The 19,899-nt window shown below is 50.4% G+C and overlaps 1 protein-coding gene across 2 annotated transcripts; it reads left to right on the forward strand.

Moving 5' to 3' along the window:
- Positions 1-1,429: 1,429 nt before the first annotated feature.
- On the forward strand, positions 1,430-19,219 carry ECSCR (endothelial cell surface expressed chemotaxis and apoptosis regulator). 2 transcript variants are annotated; one of them, XM_040078296.1, is made up of 11 exons: positions 1,430-1,560; positions 10,015-10,056; positions 10,572-10,622; positions 11,907-12,023; positions 12,477-12,530; positions 14,367-14,435; positions 14,948-15,046; positions 15,780-15,878; positions 16,432-16,468; positions 17,581-17,680; positions 18,211-19,219. In XM_040078296.1, the coding sequence occupies exons 1-11, from the start codon at positions 1,509-1,511 to the stop codon at positions 18,217-18,219; spliced, it is 729 nt and encodes a 242-aa protein (XP_039934230.1). In that variant the 5' UTR covers positions 1,430-1,508; the 3' UTR covers positions 18,220-19,219. The 2 variants fall into 2 exon arrangements, with proteins under 2 accessions (XP_039934230.1, XP_039934229.1); XM_040078295.1 differs by lacking the exon at positions 18,211-19,219 and having other exon boundaries at positions 17,581-17,707.
- Positions 19,220-19,899: the final 680 nt, after the last annotated feature.

The raw sequence follows: 19,899 nt of genomic DNA on the forward strand, positions 1-19,899 counted from the left end.
GAGCAGAAAATATGGATCCCTCGGAGCTTCAGCCATTACAAAGCACATCTTCCCGTCCTTCCACCCCAAAACACCACTGCTCTTACCTGCAGGCTCTCAGCAGACAGGCTGGGGTGAATATTTGGGCTCTGTCCTTCCTGCACATGGGGAGAACAGGGTGGGAAATGCCTTTTCCACCATCCAGCCGAGCATCCAGAAGAGATTTAACTGCGTGTGAGCTTCTGGGTATTTGCACTCATTTCGGGATTCAGTAAAACCTTAATCTACAGCCTAATCTCTGAGCGTCACATCTGTGCAAGGGACAAAAGGATGGGGGGGCTGCTGGCAGGGGGTTTGTCCCAGCAAAGGCTGCTGTGGAAGCTTCCAGCCTTGGGCCTGGTTTTCCTGGGGGTTTGGAGGGGTTGGAAGAGACCCATGGAATGTGAGGAGCTGTGCCATGCACGGAGGATCATTCCCTCCAGTCCTGCTGCTCTCTGCCAGCTGTGGGAGCAAGGATCCTGCTGGCAGCATGGCACACCCTTGATGCACTCCATGCACTGAAGGAGAATCTGCTTTGGCTGAGGCTCTGTGGCTTTTGGGGGGCTGTGGGAGGGGGCTGGACCAGCCTCTCAGACCAGGAGACAGAATCCTCTGGCTTTGCATCCTGGACACCCACACAGAAGGACACAGGAGCCTTTCCTACCTGGAGACACTAAAATGCTTCTCCTCCCACAAACACCCACTGACATCCAGCACAGGATAAATCAGAACCTCTGGAGCTCACACTGTGGCAGGCAGGATCTGCACGGACCAGCACAACACAAAGTCAGGGCCAAGAACCCAAATGTCTGAACCTCTCGGGCTGGATGGGGGCAGAACCAGCCCAGTTTTCCAGTTCCTCCCTTTCTCCAGGAACTGGGGATGGGGTAGGTCCAAGCCCAGCATGTGCTGTGTGTCCTCCAGGGAAGGAGGCTGTGCTGCCTGGAGAGGAGCATCCCAAAGCTGGCATGTCCCAGCTCCCAGACTCGCTGGAGCTGCCCGGGGACGCACAGGGTACAGGGCAGGTCCAGCTGCTGAGCCCACAAGGAGCAGTTATTCCTCAATTCCTCATGGATGTGTAAGAAACCCCCTCTCAGTGGCGGGGAGGCTCCCCCAGCAGCTCTTACCCCAAGAAGGCTGGTGGGGGGGGGGGGATGGGACCCGGGGCACATCCTACCACACACGAAACACCTCCCCAAAACCCCCAGCGCCGTAAGGAAGCCGCGGAGGCCCGGAGCAGAGCATCCCTCCGTGCCGGGAGCCGAACCCCCGGCAAAGCTCGGCGAGGTTTCCTCTGCCGCCGGTGAGAGATGTCTCACATCCTCCCCGGCCATAATGGGCTGAAAAACACAGTTCCCCTGTGGATTCAGCCCGTTTCCTCCTATTCTTTAACAGGAAGCTGTGTGAGAGTCAGCCCGGGCAGGCGACTCGCTGCTCGCGGTCCCTCCCGGGATGGCCAGAGGCTCCGCGGGCCGCAAAGCAGCGCGGAGATGCCGCTCCCGTGCATCCATCCTCTCCTCTGGCTCCTCCTGCTGCTCCCAGGTGAGCTGCTCCGCACGGCCCGGGGAGCACCGGGCGCTGCTGCGCGGGGGGATTTGGGGGGCCCGGCTCCACGGGGGGTTCCAAAGGGAACAGGGCAGAGGCTGGGAGCTCAGCCTTGCAGCTCAGCGGTGGCAGGAGCCAGCTTGCTGGGGAAAATGTGACTTTGTCGGGTTTACAGGGTTTGTTTGGCAGCGCCGGAGTACAAAGATTTGTTTCCTGGTTAATGAAAAGAGTGTTTCTGCTGAGCTGTTTGGAGTAAGTGGCTTTTGTGCAAAGGTGGAATGTTTCAATGTACAGAACATTGTTTTCCTCAAAAATACTTTTTATTTGCACTTTTTGCTCTCATTAATATAAATACGAAGCCCACGTGCAAGACTCGTGCCGAGCACACCTCGTCCTTGCTGCAATAATTCTGCTGCTTTGGGGTAATTCTGGTTTAACTTCTCTTTCCCATGCGAGTCGAGGTGTGGGATGAAGGAGCTGCTTTCCCTTTCCAAAGGATGACAGGTTGCTGTTCTCTGCATTGTCAGGCCTCTCTTGCCTTACTGACAGCTATAGTAGCTGGGAGCTGGAATACATTCAAAGGAATATAAAATAATGTGTCTCCAACTCCGAGGTTTTATCATTAAACTATAGAAATTGCCTCGGGTTACAGCCACTGTGCTGGTAATAATGGGATTTTTAAAAGGCAGAGAATCATAGAATGGTTTGTGCTGGAAAGGAAAGATCATCTCATTCTGTAGAATACAGAAAGCAATTCGGTTTGTAGCTGTATAATTCCAAGAAATAAGAGCACGTGGATTGGAAATTTTCTCTCTTTATTAGAGGGCAGCACTGCTGCCTTCTGCAGGGGGGGGATTTGTGCCTGGGATCAGAGCAAGGATCACATCAGGGGCCTTTGAGTGCCTTGGCCACCCTGTGACACTCCTTAATGCCCACCCAGAACGCTGCTTTCCCTCTGAAAACTACTTGGAAGGGCTTTTATGGAGCAGGAATGGCACAGAGGAGGTCAGACCCTTCCCTGGCTGAGCTGCACCACGCCAAGACCATGCAGTGGGAATCCCAGGGGCACTGCCCAGAATTCCAGCTTCCAGGAGCACCTGGCTGCTGCTGCACCAGCTGGAAGGGATGCCACCCTCCATGCTTCAGTCCTGACAGCATCACTCTGTCCTCTCAAAGCCACCTGACTAAAATCAGGGGCAGGGACCGTCCCACCTCTCCCACCAAGCCAGCCTTCCCTGGAATCTGTCCTGGCTCCCTTTTCTGCACTGATCCAACAGCCCCAAAATGGCTTTTTAATTTAATTTTTAATTTGACAGCAAGTCCCTAAGGTGGTGCAGCCCCTGGGGAAAGCTTCTGCACAAGGCAAAGCAGGTGCTCAGTGAGAGGGGCAGTCGGGCTCTGTGATGCCGCTGATTTCCCGGAACATCGGCAGCTGGAAAGAGGAATTAGGGGCTGTGGAACAAGGCTCCCGGCCCTGGGGGCGTGGAGGTAACCTTGAGGAGACAGAGAATCAGCTTTGGCTGGACAATTACACCTGCTGGGTCCCACACAGGCCTTTCTCGCTTTTGCTTGGTGCAAATTCAGTATTTTATTGAGTTATCATTTCTTAAATTAAACTTCGCTGTTCTCATGGTTATTTCTGAAGGGAGGTTCAAAGAAGGGAGGTTCAAACTGTTATTTTGAAATTGCTGAAGTGAGAAGGTCTGGCACATTTCCAATTTGTTTTTCCTCCCCCCAGAAACACTTAGCAGAAAATTTGTCCAAACAAACCTCTTCCTATGGACCCTTTCCATTACAATGGGCAGGCGTTTTCCAGACAAAAGATTTCCACTGAAAAAAATTCCTCCTCAAAGCCGATGAAAACCCAGCAGGATTTCCCACTGTTGTTGTTCCATCCACTGCTCTCCTTATCTGTGCCACAGCCTGTGGATGGATAATGCCACGAGAAATGTGTTATTTCAAAACCAAATGTGTATTCTGAGATATCTTTTTGATACTATCAGAAATGGGGTGCAGCTAAAGGACAGGCACCCGGATTCCAGACTTTCATCCTCAAACCGGGGCATCCTAAAGCAAGTTTCTCAGCCAAGGGCGAGCCCAGCCCAGCCCTGACGTGGTGAACAAGGAAGAGAAAGCAGGAGGTGGTTTGGAGAAATGTTTGTTCACACAACAAACTGCTCCCTTCGGTAACGTAAAACCCCTCGGTGACTGCAGGTCTGACTGCAGCAGCTTCCAGGAATTCTGTCCCATTTACAATAGGTGAGTCAACAACAGGTGTCCTTGCAGAAGGTGGTGCTGGTGTCCCAAAGCCCGGAACGCTCCTGATGGGAAGCCGGGCTGGAGAGGGGACTTGGGGCTTCTGCAGCACCAGCAAAGCCCCAGCTGGGAGCTCTCCTGGCTCCAGTTCCCAGAGGAGCCCACCCAGCACGACCCAACCCCCAGCAAGGGAGAGGCTCCCCTATGAGTCCGGAGCAGACGCCAGGATGAGCAGAGGAATGGAGCAGCTCTGCCTTGGGGGAAGGCTGGCAGAGCTGGGAGAGCTCACCTGCAGGAGAGGAGGCTCCAGGGAGAGCTCAGAGCCCCTTCCAGGGCCTAAAGGAGCTCCAGGAGAGCTGGAGAGGGACTGGGGACAAGGAATGGAGGGACAGGACAAGGAATGGAGGGACAGGACAAGGAATGGAGGGACAGGACAAGGGGGAATGTCCTTAAGCGGAAGGAGGGCAGCTCTGCACGTGGGGTCTCACCTGAGCAGGGCAGAATCCCTGCTGCCCTGCTGCCCACACTGTGGGGATATGAGATATGGGGGGATGCACGAAGAGCTAGGAAATGTGGGAATAAAACTTGGGTCATTCACCCAAAATCTGGACTCAGATGAATTGTCAGGCCAAGAGGATTTACCTGCTCTGTAGCTGTTGCTTCTGTGAGACTGGAACCTCTTCCAAGCAGGGTTATCCTTCAACTGCTCCCCTGGCACTCAAGCCAGGACACTCAAGAAAAGCAGGTGGAAAGAACAGGAATTATGAGAAATCCCTTAGCCACCAGCCCCTTTCACACCTTGTCTCCTGAACCAGTCCCAGCAGATCACATTCCTGCTTGGTGGTTCATAAACTCCATAGAGCAGCTCTCAAAAAAACCTGGAGAATCTCAGAATTACGAGAAAGAATAATCAGTTTGGGAAGAAACTTGGAAAGTCTCCTCTGAAAAGTGCTTTGAGCTCTGCTAGTAAATAATATTATTAAAGATTGTAGGTAGGCAAAAAGCACAGGCTGGTCTCTGGGTCCCATCAGGCCTGGATTGGTGGTGCCCCCGTTTTTCATTTGCACTGGGCATGGAGTGATTTCCCCTCCAAAATCCCAGACCCAGCCCCAAACCTGAGAAGCAGCACGGCCAGGAGAAGGACAGGACCCACATCACCAGGAGCAAACCCAGAGCTCTAAAATAAGCAGCACAAGAGGAAACTGGAACCAGCAAGAAGCTGGGAGGGTGATGGAGCAGCAGCCTGGTGGAGCAGTGGTGGTGCAGCCAGGAGAAAAGCCAGGCTGCTTCTCCTTCCAGGAACAACCCCTCGACATGGACAAACCAGCCCTGGGCCGCCCAGGGATGCAGCAGAGCTGCTCCCTGCTCACAGCTTCCCCACACTGTTTGTCTCCCTGGTTGTGTTCTACATCCAGTTGGGTTTTAATTGCCTCCCACTAAGATCTGCTTCCAGACTGGCTCACCAGAGAGGAGCATGGAATGTGGTGCTTGGAGAGGATGCCCAGGCCCAGCCCTTGAGGATGGGCAGAGGAAAGCAACAATTAATTTTAATTGCTGATGAGATCCGGGACTAATTCCTGGCTCTCTAAACTTTCCGTAACACTTTGACTGAGTCATTACAATTCAGAACGACTTGGCAGCCAGTTGCCAACCCCCCCATGCCATCTGGGAATTAGGCACTTAAACACTTCTGTGGGTCTGGCCCTGATTTGGGCTGTCAGTTATCCACCCAGCAGAACAACACTTTTCCTCTGTCTCCTCCACACTTCCCACCTCACCTGTTCTGCTGTGAGACCCTCAAGGCAGAGACCTTACTTAGACACTTAATAAAATAGGATCTAGGCTTTGGCAGAACTCTCTGCTTTCCAGGTTTCCCAAAAGAGGATTTTTCCCTTGTGGAAGTCCTAAGAATTGAGTGTTCCTCACTGCTGCCATGTTTCACCCAGGAAACAGCTGCACTTGAGTTAAGTGGTTGGTAATTTTTTTTTTTTTTTTTTGTCTTGGGTCATCTGACAGAAGTGCCAATATCTGAGTTGCAAAGCCTATTTTTAGCTTGCTGGATCTCTCTTCTGAAAGTGCTTTCAAGCGCAGGGTGACACAGAGGTACAGCAGTGCCCCGTGGGCTCTGCAGGTGGGACATCCCCCAGAAGTGCCAGGGAAGGGACAAGTCCCGGGTTCCCTGGATGCTCCCTCCCCATCAGCAGTTTTGAGTGGACAGCAGCAGTCCCTGTGACCCCACAGCAGCACCAGAGGCTCTCCCCAGTGACTCCAGCACTCTATGAACACAGGCTGGACACCACAAACCTGTCTTGAGCCTGATCCAAAACCTGCTGAAACCTTTCCAACAGCTGGCTCAGACCTCTATAGGACACCCTGGCAAAGTTTGGGGTTTTAAGTAGTCCCTCTCCTTGGTCAGCAGCTGGAAAAAACATGCTTTAAATGTCTACAATCGCCAAAAATAATACCAAAGCAGAAATTCCTAAAATTCATCTGTCTCTTGGTTGACATCACTCTGTGCTGAGGAGTGAGAGGGTTGAGCTGCTGGCTTTGGGAATATCTTAGCTGCCACGAGAAAAGGCTCCAGGTCAGTCTAGACACACCTAGCCCCATAGAAGAGCAACTGCCAAAACCAGAAATCCAAAATTCTCCTGTTTACCCTTCGGGAAAATTAACCAGAAAGCAGCGAGCACCGGTGTAAAATGCAGCTGCAGCCCTGACGTGCCCCTCTGCAGCCCTGCAGCTCCGATGGCTAACTGGGACTTTCCCATGACAGCACGAGCACAAAGCCGTATTTCCCATCGTAAATCCCTCAGCCAGTCCCAGTCTCCACCCAGGACCGCACAGTCCAGCTGCAAATCCTTTGCACCCAAACACGCAACAAGCTCCTTGGCAGTGCTTGCCCTCGCGGAAGGGCTTTGATGTTTATTGCGATTCCAGCTGCGCCAGCCGTGTCCTGGTTATTGCTGGGAGCTGTTTATACAGCCAGGGCTCTCCATGCTGGCAGCAGCACTGGGAGGGAATGGTTTCCAGCTCCAGAATCCCCCGGGATATCGGCAGGGAGCCGCGACACGTGGCGCGCTTTGTTCATCCCCGTCCTGCTGCCCAGCCCCACAATGGGAGTTTGGTCCCATCCTGCTTTGCACAGATCCATCCCGCTCCTGTGGGATCTGGGATGCTGAGCACCCTCCCCGAAAGAAAACACCCAATAGAAAAGGACTTTTGCTTATTTGAGTTGGCAGGGAAGGCATAACAAGCAGCAGCGGCCAGAAGTCGGAGCCAGGCCTGCTCCACTTTGAAATGGAGTGTGGATGTGTTTAGAGAAGCCAGGGCCGTTTATTCCGGAGCAGAATGCCAGAAGGGGATCTCCAGCCCTCAGCCTCCCCACAGCCACACTCCAGAGCAGGGCGAGCATCAGCCCAGCCACAGGAACTCTGGGAACTGAGCAGTGGGAAAAAAACCTGCTTTTTTACAGTGACCACGAGGTTTATGTTTGCAAACAGAGAACTTCAGAAGGTCTCCAGTGTGACCCTCAGCGACAGGACGCACTGCAGTGAAGAAAGTGTTGTGTACAATCATTTCCTCCTGTCCAAGGGATGCTGGAGCTGGCCCGTGGATGGTCCCATCAGGGATGGCAGAACACGACAGTGTCACCTCCCTCACCCTCAGCTTCCTCCCATCCCCAGAGGCTCTGTTGAAGCTCTCAGATTTCTTCTCATCTGCACCAAAAATGGTGGAATAAATGTCCAGCTCAGCACCTTCATTCCCCTTTTCCTTTGGCAAAGGCTAAGTGCAGACCCCCCATGATGATCTCAGCACATTATTTCTTGGGCTGAATGTGGAGAGTATCTTCAGGCATTTGCAAACCAATGCCCAGAATCATCCCCCTTCCTCAAAAGAAGCATTTCTACCTCTTTAGGAATGGCAAACATGCTTAAAACATTCTTTTTTTCCCCGTGATGTTAACTGATTTAGCAGGTGATGGTACAGCTGCCCATAACCCTGTCTCTTACTGCCCTTTAAGCTGCTCTTCAAAACCCCCAGGGAAGGATATCCCATAAATTCTCCAATACAATCCCTCCTAGCACCTCACTAACCCTGTCCTAAGGCAGGTTCCTATTTCCCAGCCTCCCTTTTCCTTGCTGCACATAAAGCTCCTCATTTCCTGGTCCTGCTCCAAATGGAGGTAGAAATCCAACCAGTCCTTTTCTCTCTGAGTGATTAAAGATCTGATTCTGTCTCCTCTTTCATGGATTGAACAGGACAGTTTTCCCAGCCTACTGCCCAGTAAATTAGAAGAGAAAACCATGGAAAAGGTCTGAAAGTCCAGTCTGCTTTTCACAGCCAAATCATGTCTGGGAATAAACCACATTTTATTATGCATTCACCGTGGTTTACACACTTCCTGTCTGGCTGGGATCATTGTCATAAAGTCTCAGACACAAAAACAATTACGGCTCCAAAGCAATTCCATGAGGAAAATGAGATCAATCAGGAACTCGCTACACCCAGCGGGTGCCGAGGGTGAGCTCTGGGCCAGAACCACACTCAGTGCTGAGGGTCTCCTTCCAGACACCCCACCCTGCCGGGGCCCTCAGCCTCCCCCAGGCACCAGCAGCTCATGAACCTACCCCAACGTTCATCTACATCACCCTACAGCTCCTGGCATCAAATCCTGGAATCACAGAGTGGTTTGGGCAGGGAGGGACCCTAAAGCTCATCTCATTCCACCCCCTGCCATGGGTATGGACACCTCCCATTGCCCCAGGCTGCTCCAAGCCCCAGTGTCCAACCTGGCCTGGGACACTTCCAGGGATCCAGGGGCAACCACAACTTCTCTGGGCACCCTGTACCAGGGCCTCAGCACCCTCACAGGAAGAATTTCCTTCCAGGAGCGCAGGTTCTGGCTGAAAACAGGCACTGCTGTGCCCTGGCTGGTGCTGCCTGGCTGGACCCTCCCCTGCACCTCCTGCAAAGGCTCTGCTCCCACCACAGAGCCCTGAGGCATCACGAGGAGACAGTGTGCTGGAAGAATTCAAGCTTCCCTGCTGTCTCTTTCTGCCCAAATCCTTTTTCTCCCGTGGGACTCCGGAGAGATGGATCACCAGGGGAGTCAGATTCAGCTGCTTTCTGTACTTGTAGTGTCATTTCTTTCATTAAGCTTAACCACGGAGAGCACCAGGGTCACCACCAATAACCACTTGAAAATCCCAATTAGGATGTACATTCCAGCAATGACAGACTCAAAGTCACCTTCCCAAAGTTAAACCAGATGGGTTTTATTTGAGCATTTAAAGTGCATTTACATTTTCCAGGTCTTGTCCTAGAGCATGGGACATTTCTCTCCCATTTTCAAGGTCAGCATTTTTAATTGGCATCCCATCTAACACTTGGGGTTGCACTAGACAACCTTGAAAGTTCCTGTCCAAGCCAAAATACTGTGCTCTGTGACTCCATGAGCACAGGACTCTGGGAGCTGGGGCATCACGGATGCTGAGAGTAGGAAATGTGAGGGATTGGGACAGGGATGCTTTGTCATGCATCCAAAAGAAAAACAAACAAATAAAACAAACAAAGCCTTTTAGTTGAGGAACAGTTTCACCCAGTGAAACACCTACAACCTTGTATGGACCTCCAGAACTACCCAGCCCTACGGGGAAGTAGGGGAAGTCCTGAGGGCTGCAGCTCCCTCCAGACTCACAGCCCTAGGCTTCAGCTTCCCGGATACACAGGATAGGAAGGAGAGCAGTCCCATCGGCTCCTGGAAGCCTTTACAAACCTCATCCCTCCCTTCCTTAAGGTCTCAAGTAAACAAAGTGTTCAAACATGTGTCTTACCTCTGAACAGCTCCAGAGGTCACACAGGTCACACACTCCTCTGTGCCAGGGCTGAGCTGAGGCAAACAGCTCACAGGGAGGGAATGATCCCACAGATTTCTATGGCCCCCCAAAGGGGAGGAGGACATTTATCCCAGCTGGATAAACTCCACTACTAATTTACTCGGAGCCTGATAGTTTTACACTATCAGTAAAAGTTCTTTGCTACTACTTTTCTGCTAATGCTTTTGGGGGAATGCCATATTTCAAAGCCATTCTGACAGAAGATGAGGAAAACCCAAACCACACAAGGAACAAGAACAGCAGTGCGTTAGTGACCACCACGGATGAGCACCACTCACACTCTGCTCTTTCCTTTCAGGTTCTACAGCTTCCACCAACTCCTCCAGCCCCGCTGGAACAGGTACCTCTGCCTTGTGATGTGCTTTATGTGTCTGTTTGGATGTGGAGGCACATGGAAATGGGGGGATGCAAATGGAGAGGTCCCAGATGGGACCGTGATTCAAAACTCCCATCTGTTGGGGGACCTTCTCCCAGGATCCTGCCTCTGCCTGCCCCATCCATCACCACTCACCCCCAGATCTCCAGGGGACATGGAGGGCGGTGTGCCCCAGAGGGTGACCTGGCTTGGCTCCCTTTTGTGCACGAGGGAGCGAGGCTGTGTTCCTGGAAGCCTGGGGAAAGCAGAGGGATCCTGCCTCATCTTTGCTCCCTGTTTCTGCAGCTGCTTCCTAGCAGCAGTGGATCCATGGAGCCACAGCCACACCAGTGACCATGCTCTCCTCGGCATCTCCTGCTCCCCTCACCCTTTCTGCTCTCACTGGCTACAATGGCCCCTTTCTGGCCCATCCTCCAGCCCTCCCTGTGGGATCCCACCAGCCTGGAAATGTCACCTCCGTGCCTCTGCTTGTGTTCCAGGTCAATCCCAACCAACAGCGCCCAGCCCTGAAGCAAAGAACCACAGCTCAGGTAATGCTCAGCTGGAGGGATGCCAAGGAGAGCGGCTTGGGGCCATCCCAGTGTGGAACTGGGCTGTGCAGAGGACAGTGGTGAGGAGGAAGGAAATGTTGTGGTGTCAGGGCTTCTGATCCAGCCAACTCAGCCCACGGGGAACAAGGCACAAGTGTGAGCAAAACCAGGGGGGGAAAAGGTCTTCAGATGGAATAGGGAGAATGAGATGATCATAGAGTGGAATCCCCAAATGGTTTGGATTGGAAGAGACCTTAAAGCTCATCCCATTCCCCACGTGCAGGGAGACCTTCTGCGATCCCAGGTTACTCCAAGCCCTGTCCAACCTGGCTGATCTTTAAGATCCCTTCCAACCCAAGCCTTCCTCTGATTTTGTGACATGTACAGAAAACAAATTACACAAGAAATGATCTCTCCAGCTCCACATCTGTTAGTGTCCACTTGGATCTTTGGAGACATCTCTTCCTGCTGTGTTTCAGGGGGAAAAAAAAAAAAATCTAAGAATAGCTACACTTCCAGAAGGACCCCAAAAATAGCAAGGAATAAGATCTCAAAAATATCTGCTCCTGCTTCCAAGGCTTGAAGAATAAAAAAACTTAAACTTAATCCTAAATTCTAATATTTCAATGAAGCATTTGGATAAAGGGAAAAAATAACCCACCACACTAACCTTGAAACCATTCCACCATTTTCTCAATTTATTGGAAAGCCAAGAGCAGTCTAGACAAGGAGCTTGCCTGTAAATTCCCAGCTGGTGATCCACTCTTCCTTGCAGAGGGATTATTGAAAGCTTTTCCCCTCACACCTTGCTCTGGATCAGGTGCAGTTTGGAGCAGGTTAAGGCAGAGGACGGAGCCTCCAGACCACTTCGAGAGCTGAATTATTTGTGCTTGAAGACTCTCAGTGCAATGAAAGGTGAAAGTTGGCATTTCAGAACACAAGAAAATGATCACGTGCATGCCAGGCACCTCCAGGCAGGTCAAGTGTCCGGTGACAAAATCACCTTCCCTTTTCAAAGCAGGGAAAGAAGCAGTAGCCAACCCTGACTTTCTCCTCATGTTTGCTGAGCTCTGCCAGCTCAGCATCTCCTCACAGTGAAAAGAGCAAAAGGAAATTCCAAAGTACAAGAGCCCCTTGAGTCTGAGCAGGATGAAGGCTATTTCCATGCTTTCCCTAGCAGATTATTCCTAATTCTTGAGGAATTTGAGGGCTCTGCAGTAACTGTGCCCTCTCCAAGCTGTTTCTAGCTGCACTTTTTGAAGTAACACCACAATTTCCCTACAGAGCCACCAGTAAAATCAACACCACCGACCAACGTGAGCCTCACCTCTGTGGGTCAAACTACTACAGCCAAACCCTCCCCCACCACTACAACAACCCTGACAGCAACCACTGAGAGAGGTAAGGATGGAAAACGCAAATATTTGCTCAGACAGGATCTGTTTGTGCCTCCCTCCTTATCCAAGCCAAACTGCAGGCATCAGAATATTGAGCTAGTCCACCCTGTGCTGGTTCTTCAGCAATTCTGCAAATATTGAATTTCTCAGAGTCTTTGCTGAAAAAGCAGCTCATTCCAGCTCCCCAGATGGACACAGCCAGGCCAAGCCCACATCAGAAAACCCAGATCATGCTTTATCAAATATTGGAGCGGCTCCAGCCTTCCCAAGCTCACCTGTCAGGTACACTCTGAGCTGACTCCATACCTGGCTAACTGAGCATCCTGATGTCTGTCTGGAGGGAAAACATCATGCAAATAAAGATTTTTTCACTCCATGGACACCAAACAGCTCTCCACAGTGGAATTTGTAGTGGCTTCCCAAGTTAATTGTCCTTTCTCATGATTTCTTTATCTAGATGATAAGTCCAGTGGAAACAGAAGCACGACAGTTCCTTCTCCAACACCTCAAGGTACTTTGTCCTTTAAGAGACTAACAATAAGATCAGATAATTTGATGGCAATCAATGGCACAGCCTCTAAGCACGAGTCTTTTTTGGGGGATGAGCCATCCAAAATCACATCTGTGTCTTTATAAGCAGTGATAAAACACAAGACAAATGCTCTTAACATCCCCTGCTGGGATGAACTTGAGCAGCTGAACAATGGATCTATGTTTAGGGGAGGGGAGTCCTTTTAAAATCTTTTAAAATAAATATAATTTTGCTTTTGACAGTTTACTTAACCCAACTTGTAAGCACAAATTAGAGAATTCAGTAAGAGTTTTCTCAGAATAAGGGCAGAATCCAAGTGACTGGAAGACTGAAATCTGACAACTGAGCTGATTCTCCATTAAAAATTCAGCCTCAAAACTCTACAATGGTCAAGAAACTGCTCTGCCTCTCCAAGTACCTGCCAGATCTCTAACACAAGCAAGGTGAGGAAGCCGTGGTCAGCTGTGCCTACACAGATGCCCACCCAGCACGGCTGCGCCCAGCTAAGCCAGGAGCCCTTTGCCCAGAGCAGATTGCTGTTCATTCCAACCCTGATTTACCACTGAGAAGCTCCACACATCTTTGACTAAAGATGCTGATGCTTCCAAATCCAAGTCTCCCATTGTGTGAGACCCAGCATTTCTCAGGGATGGGATAACGTGCCAGGCTCGGCAAACTACAGCTTCTGCCTGTGGCTGTAAATTGTTATTTCAGAATGAAACAAAGAATTTGATGAGTGGGGAAAAAATTGTACACCAGCAGACCCTGCTTCTCCAGACTGTTCTACTCCTTGTGGCTTCTGAAACAGCTACATTTATTATTTCATCCCTTTTCTGCTTTTTCTTCTGGCTTTCAGCAAAATCCCATTCCAAATCGGGGATGTTTGCTGTGGGACAGGATCTGGGTTCAGCTGCCCCCGGGGCAGTGCCAGGAGCTGTGCACACCTCTCCAGGCACCACATCCCCTTGGCCAGCACTGCTGCTGGGAATGTGGGGATGGAAAAGCAGGGAAGAAGATCCTACCTGACCTACAGATGATCTTCTGGAGCTCTGAAGTACCCCTTTGAGTCTCCTGGCAGGGCCTGTAGCTGCTCATTAAGGTCAATGCAGACACTCTGGCTGTTCAACAACAGCCCGGAGGCAGCAAAGCATGTTTTTTTTCTCTGTACAAGTGAAACACATGGGCTGGCTTTACATTTCCTCGTGCAGGCACTGGAAGCAGCTGTCACAAACCAAGCAGCTTCACACAAGTGAGCTTATCCCACTGAGAACTGGAGTCCTTGCTTGGGCAAACCTCTGTGCTGCCACAGCTTGACTACATATGGTGTACAAGTTAGCTCAACTCAAACTAGTTTAATTACTTCTAGATAGCCCAGCACAGCAAATCCACTCATTTCAAGTCCAGGGACAAGCCAAACACTCAATCCACACCCACATTCTGCAATATTTTTTTCCCCTAATCAGACTTATTTTAAAATCTCAATGTTTATGACCTACAGCACATCTATAATCTTCCCAGCTCAGTCTTCCAGCCTTTCCTTGCTGTTTCTGCCCCAAACCAGTACCTGGGACTGCAGACCCTAAAGAGTTTGCAAAAAGGTATTTAAATTTTGGTTCCCTAGGTTTCCATTTGGGCACGGAAGATGGTACAAAGTATGTTTGGTGGGAAGCTTTTAGCGTGGAGGTGGGAGTATTAATTCCATGTTTCTCCAGGCATTACCGGCACTACTGTGAATCCATTCTGCTCGCCATTAATTCCTCTGGTCCTTGGATGTCACTGGAGGTCAAGACTCACAATCTGTGTCTCTCTGTGCAGGTCAGGATCCCATGAGGAACGAGAGCACCACAACATCAGCGACTCAAGGTGCTTCCTCCTCGCAGAGAGGTGATTCCTGCTCCCTGTTTTATATCACAGCCATCACACAGCTGTCTTCAAGGCAGCGTGAACACCAGTGATTTCCTGAGGGGTGATAAACATCCCGTCCAGCCCTTGAAAAGCCTGTAAAGCTCTGCAGAAACAGCACTTCAGAGCAACCTCTTGAGCTTGGGAACAGCAGGAAAGGTGCCATTATGGCAAAAGGTTGTAAAAGGAGGGAGGCTGGACAAATTCCCTCCTCAAACGCAGCACCAGCTCTGACTTTGACCTTTCCTTACTGGGGTCCTGGAAGGAAACCCTGTGGCTGCTCTCAGCTCATCCATAAAAGGGCCCCCCCCAGGCAATGATTCCACACAGGTCTTGCTCACTTTGCTGTTAAGGTGGATGGGCCTGGCCAGGATCCAAACTTGGTCTCTTCAGTGGTGTGCAAATGAGAGTAGGGCCTCTAGCACTGCTAGGAATCCTCTTCCCAGCCGTGGAAGAATGACTTTTATGTAAATCTACACTTCTCTCCTCTGTAGGCACCTCAGAACCCATCACCCCAACACCCAGCTCCTCCAGACAATTACCCGAGCCCACCCCGACAGACGAGAAATCACCGCTGACGGTGGCAGCTTTTGGTAAGTTCCTGTGCCACCTGGGGAGAGGAGGGGGGTCTCTTTCACCAGGCCCTGCTGGTTTGGACACCCAACTTCATGAGGGCCTGGCAAAGAAGCTGTGGCTGCTCCTGGATCCCTGGAAGTGTCCCAGGCTGGACACTGGGGCTTGGAGCAACCTGGGCTGGTGGAAGGTGTCCCTGCCCATGGCGGGGGGGGGAATGGAATGATCTTTAAGGTCCCTCCCAGGCCAACACATTTCATGATTACAGGATTCTAAATCCGAGGGATTCTTAGCAGGACAAATTTCCTGTGCAAAGATTGATTGATTGAGACCTGATGTCAGTATCAAATCTGCACTTGATTTAAAGTGTCTAGAGGTGGTTTATGGGACAGATAACATCACCCACAGCTCTAGCTTGTCTCTCCCTGTTACATTACATATTTATTTGGCTTTACACACTTTTGGGATAAGATTTACCAACTGTAGCAGAAATATATAGACCCCTATCAATCCTCAGTGTAATCAACTGACTTCTGCCTTCCTGGCACTGCCTTACCAATTAAGTATTTATTGATTAAGTATTCATAGAAGCCCTTTGAGGTTAAAACATGGGAGGATAAAGCTATTTGTTCTAACAACTGTTTGCTTCTCTGCCTATTATGAACCATGCTCACATTAATGAAAATATTGATTTCCTAGGCAAATTTTGATATCAGAGTCTCTCTGCTACTCAGTGCTTTCCTCCATCCCCAGGTGTCATCAGCTTTGTCGTTATCCTGATAGTGGTGGTCATCATCCTGGTCAGCGTGGTCAGCCTGAGGTTCAAGTGCAACCACTCCAAGGACTCAGAAGGTATTTGTCTGGGGGGACCTGTGCTTCCCTAATCAACATATCACCAGTTTCCCTGTGCATCTGGCAGTTCCTAAAAGATGCATTTGAAAAGCTTACACAGTGGTGGGGAGGTCTGGAAGCCAGACTGGAACATAGATTGAGCAGTCAGGAATGCAGTGTGACCTCCTCGCTACAGCCCTAGCCCAGCCTCATCTGGATGTGGTCTCAAATTTCCTGCAGCTCAAATTCCAAGAGGTGGGCATCTTTTCCAGCAAAAATCGTGGAGTTTGACACTCCTTTTCCTTAGGAATCCCATTTCCTACGAAGCAGTGCCCAGCAGAGGGCAAGGCTGCTCTGCACCAAGGCAGAATCCCTCCTCCAGCCCAGCAGGGCCAGCGGGTCCTGCCTGCACGTCCCCTTAGCTGAAGGGCTTTCTCTAATCAACTCCCAAGTTTCCCCCACACTGTCTCCAATCTCATTCAGTTTTCATTTATATCCTTGCATGAAGTAATTCAGAATAGAGCTGACTTATGACTTCTCACCTCTACATCACCACCTGCTTTTCTCCCCCCAGACAAACAGAAACCAGGAGCCTCCATGGTATCAGAGAGGTAAGGCTGCTCACACCACCCACGTCTCATTGAGAGTGCCTGTTTTATCCCAGAGCTAATTTTAGCAAGGAAAAGAGTCTGCTTCGGTTATTTCAGGTGGAAGGAAGCTTGTCAAGACATCTTTGAGAGAGTCAGAAAAGCAAAATGAGCTTTGATAACACCTCATCCTCTGACAGAGACATAGATAGAAGATCAGTATTTTAGGAGGCTCATTTCAAAGCTGCACTGAGACTCATCACCTTCCCGAAGCAGACTGATTGTCTTCCTTGCCTAGATAGAACCTTGAGGTCTAAACTCGAGATTCTGAATCTCAAAGCAGTCTTAGGTATCTCCCAAGATGCCCGTTTCTGTTTCCAAAAGGAGCCCCAGTTCAGAGACTTCTAGAAGGGAAGCATCAAGCAGAGAATGGCCCATCAGAGCCCCATGGTCCATCACTGCTATTCCAGAGAGGCTGAATGTGGGAAAACAGCAGGGAACAAGAGCTGGAAGGGACCAAAACATATTGCTCCTCTTTTTCCATCTGACAGTTTCCTAAGCCCTGCTTTGGAAAGGGACAAGGGACACAGGGAGAAAGTCTGTAAGTATTTAGGTGCCAAATTTGCATCAGCATGAGTGGTCACTAAATGCCCTTAAAGATTGTGATATAAGGGATCTGAAGCCACTGAGACAGAACATGCCAGAAAATAGGACAGTGCCTAAGGTCCCCTGACCCCCAAAGTCACCCAGGCTCCACTGGCAAGGAGTGCACATCCCAGCACTCAGGGTAGCAAAAAAGGGGAATTCCACCTTTCAAAGCCCTGTCACTTACTATGGATGGGCCTGAATCAGGACAGCAGCTCAGTGTGCAGTAGAAACCAGACCTGGTCCCCCGTACCAGCCTCGGCCTTGCCTGTTTGCCTCCAGCTCTGTGCAAAGAAATTTTGTCCCTGCAGGTGTCCAAGGAACACCTGGATGTGGCACTCAGTGCTCTGGTCTGCTTGACCAGGTGGTGATTGCTCAAAGGTTGGGCTCAATGATCTTGGAGGTCTTTTCCAACCTCAGTGACTCTGTGATTGTGTGATTCCCTCTCCTGTCTCCCAGAGTAATTAATTATCTCCTTCTCTCCTTGGCAGCTGCTCAGCAGACACGAGCCAGAAGGGGAACAGCATCACTCTGATCTCCATGAAGAACATCAACACCAACAACAGCATGAGTTACCCCCCATCAGAAAAGGTTTCTCTTTTTAGCCTTGCCTTCTAGGGAATCAGCTGGGGATCATTTCTCTGGCTGTATAAGAGCATGCCTTGGGGTATTTCTTTATTCCTCCTTTATTCCTTCGGAAATATAACAAAAGCCAGCTGCCACCAAACTTCTAGAGGTGCAAACTGCTTCCAGTGAGCCTGGTGAAAAGTTTGAGTGTCCATCTCAGGTTTACCTGGGCTGGCTGGACTCGAGGTGCCAAGTTTACCTCATGTAAACAGGTGGCATCACCTGTGGTCGGCTGCAAAGCTGGAGGGGTTTGCCGTCAAATGAAGAGGTCTGTGAGAAATTGAGGTCTCACCCTCCAGCCCAGCTTATCTGCTCCTGCCCCACAGGTGGTTGAAGCACATCCCCATCAGTGCTCTCAGGTCCATCCCACATGAGGAATTCATATAATTTTCAGTTGTTTTAAAGCTGGGACTGAGTTTGGGAGAACACATTGCTCTACTTCCTTTGTCAGCCCAACCAGGGCGCTGATGAACCACGTTTTGTTCTTTTGGCAGGTGCTATGAAGCCAAGAGCCCAGAGCTTGAAGCTGACACGTGACAACCAGCAGTAGCTTTCTAGGTTCTTTTATTTTTCCTTCAGGGAAAGAGCAAGGGTGGACTTTATATATAAATTATTATGTCCTTTCTGATCAGTACATTTACAGTAGTGTCCTACATAGCTTCCCCACCTGGGGCCTAAGGGCTTTCTCCAGTTACAGCCTGCCACACTCTGTGGTTGATAACTAACTCTATTTTTGATATGCCTTCAAACACTCTGATAATTCCAGCAGCAAGAAGCACCAAGGCACCATCCACTCCGCTAATAAACCTCTGCCTTAGATTAATGGCCTTTATAGTCTGTGTCAGGCAGTCACGGGCTCGTTAATCAGCATAGCCCCACGTGGAGCCAGACCCGTGCGTTGGGAAAGCCTGATCCGAAGCTGAAGGCCTGATGGGACTTAAATGCCCAAGTTCTAGGTCAAATCCCAGCACGACTGCTCCAAGCCCCTTATCCCCCGTGCCCTCATTGTCCCCATAGCAGTGGGATGGTCACATCCACCTACCTCACAGGGCTGTTGTGAGGCCTTGTTAATCCCTGTCTGTAAAGCATTTGGAGAGCCTTGAATTAAAGCTGCTGCTGAAATGCAAATTGCCATTTTAAACACTTCATTATTATTATCATTAATAACAACGGAGCTTCAGGAAGGCAGATCGTTATCTCCCCACACGCTCAGAGGCTCGGCTGAAGTGTAAGGAACAAAGTCCCTGCATAGATCGGGGTTTATCTCAGTATAAAATGACTGGGCACAAGCAAAATGCTGAGCTCCTTCAGCTCCTGGAGTATGGCAGCCCAAGTTTGCCAGGAGAGCTTCCATCATCTCCACCATGGCTTTCCCAAAGCTTCCTGGGACCAGGAAGAGCAGCATCCCCCTGTGCAATGCAAGAGGCAGCTGTGCTTTGCAGCTGGCAAGGAAATGTTCAGCAAAAAAAACCTGCAACGTTTTCAAAGCTCCTGGTAAGAGGCAGTGCAGTTTTAACCTCTGGCATCTACACCAGGTAGTTTGATAAGTTGTTTCTTAATAAATGAAGCTTTTCTGGTTACATTTATGAAAAGTAAAATGTTGTCACTCATCCAGGCTCCACCAGACTGATGAATTTCCTTGACACATAATCACAGATAATTCCCAGTTAGATGGACCTAGACAGCTCCAGTTCCCAGAGACCTGTGACTCCACACATGGAGCACAACAAGCAGAATTTTAGTGAAAGTAAAGCTTTAACAAATCTCCCCTCACCTCTGAGATTCCATAGGATCTCACCACTGCTTCAGTTTTCCTTCTTTGGACTTCTTCCCACAGGCCCTTGAGGGTCTTAAAATGAGGGTGGGCAGGCCCTGGCACAGGGTGCCCAGAGAAGCTGTGCCTGCCCCTGGATCCCTGGCAGTGTCCAAGGCCAGGTCGGATGGAGCAGCCTGGGACAGTGGGAGGTGTCCCTGGCAGGTGGGATGAGGGGAAACCACCAACAGCATTAGCAGTGACGAAGGCAACCGGGAAATGTCTTGTAGTGTGGGGCCAGAACAGGTCACAGCCCTCAGGTCCCTCCGCAGTGCCAGCACAGGGGACGGGCACTGCCCTGCTCCTGCTGCCTCCCAGGGCTGGGACCGCCCAGGGGCCGCTGGCCTCTTGCCCACCTTGGGCTCATGTT

Source organism: Hirundo rustica, chromosome 14 (assembly GCF_015227805.2).
Source record: "Hirundo rustica isolate bHirRus1 chromosome 14, bHirRus1.pri.v3, whole genome shotgun sequence".
Taxonomy (NCBI): Eukaryota; Metazoa; Chordata; class Aves; order Passeriformes; family Hirundinidae; genus Hirundo; species Hirundo rustica.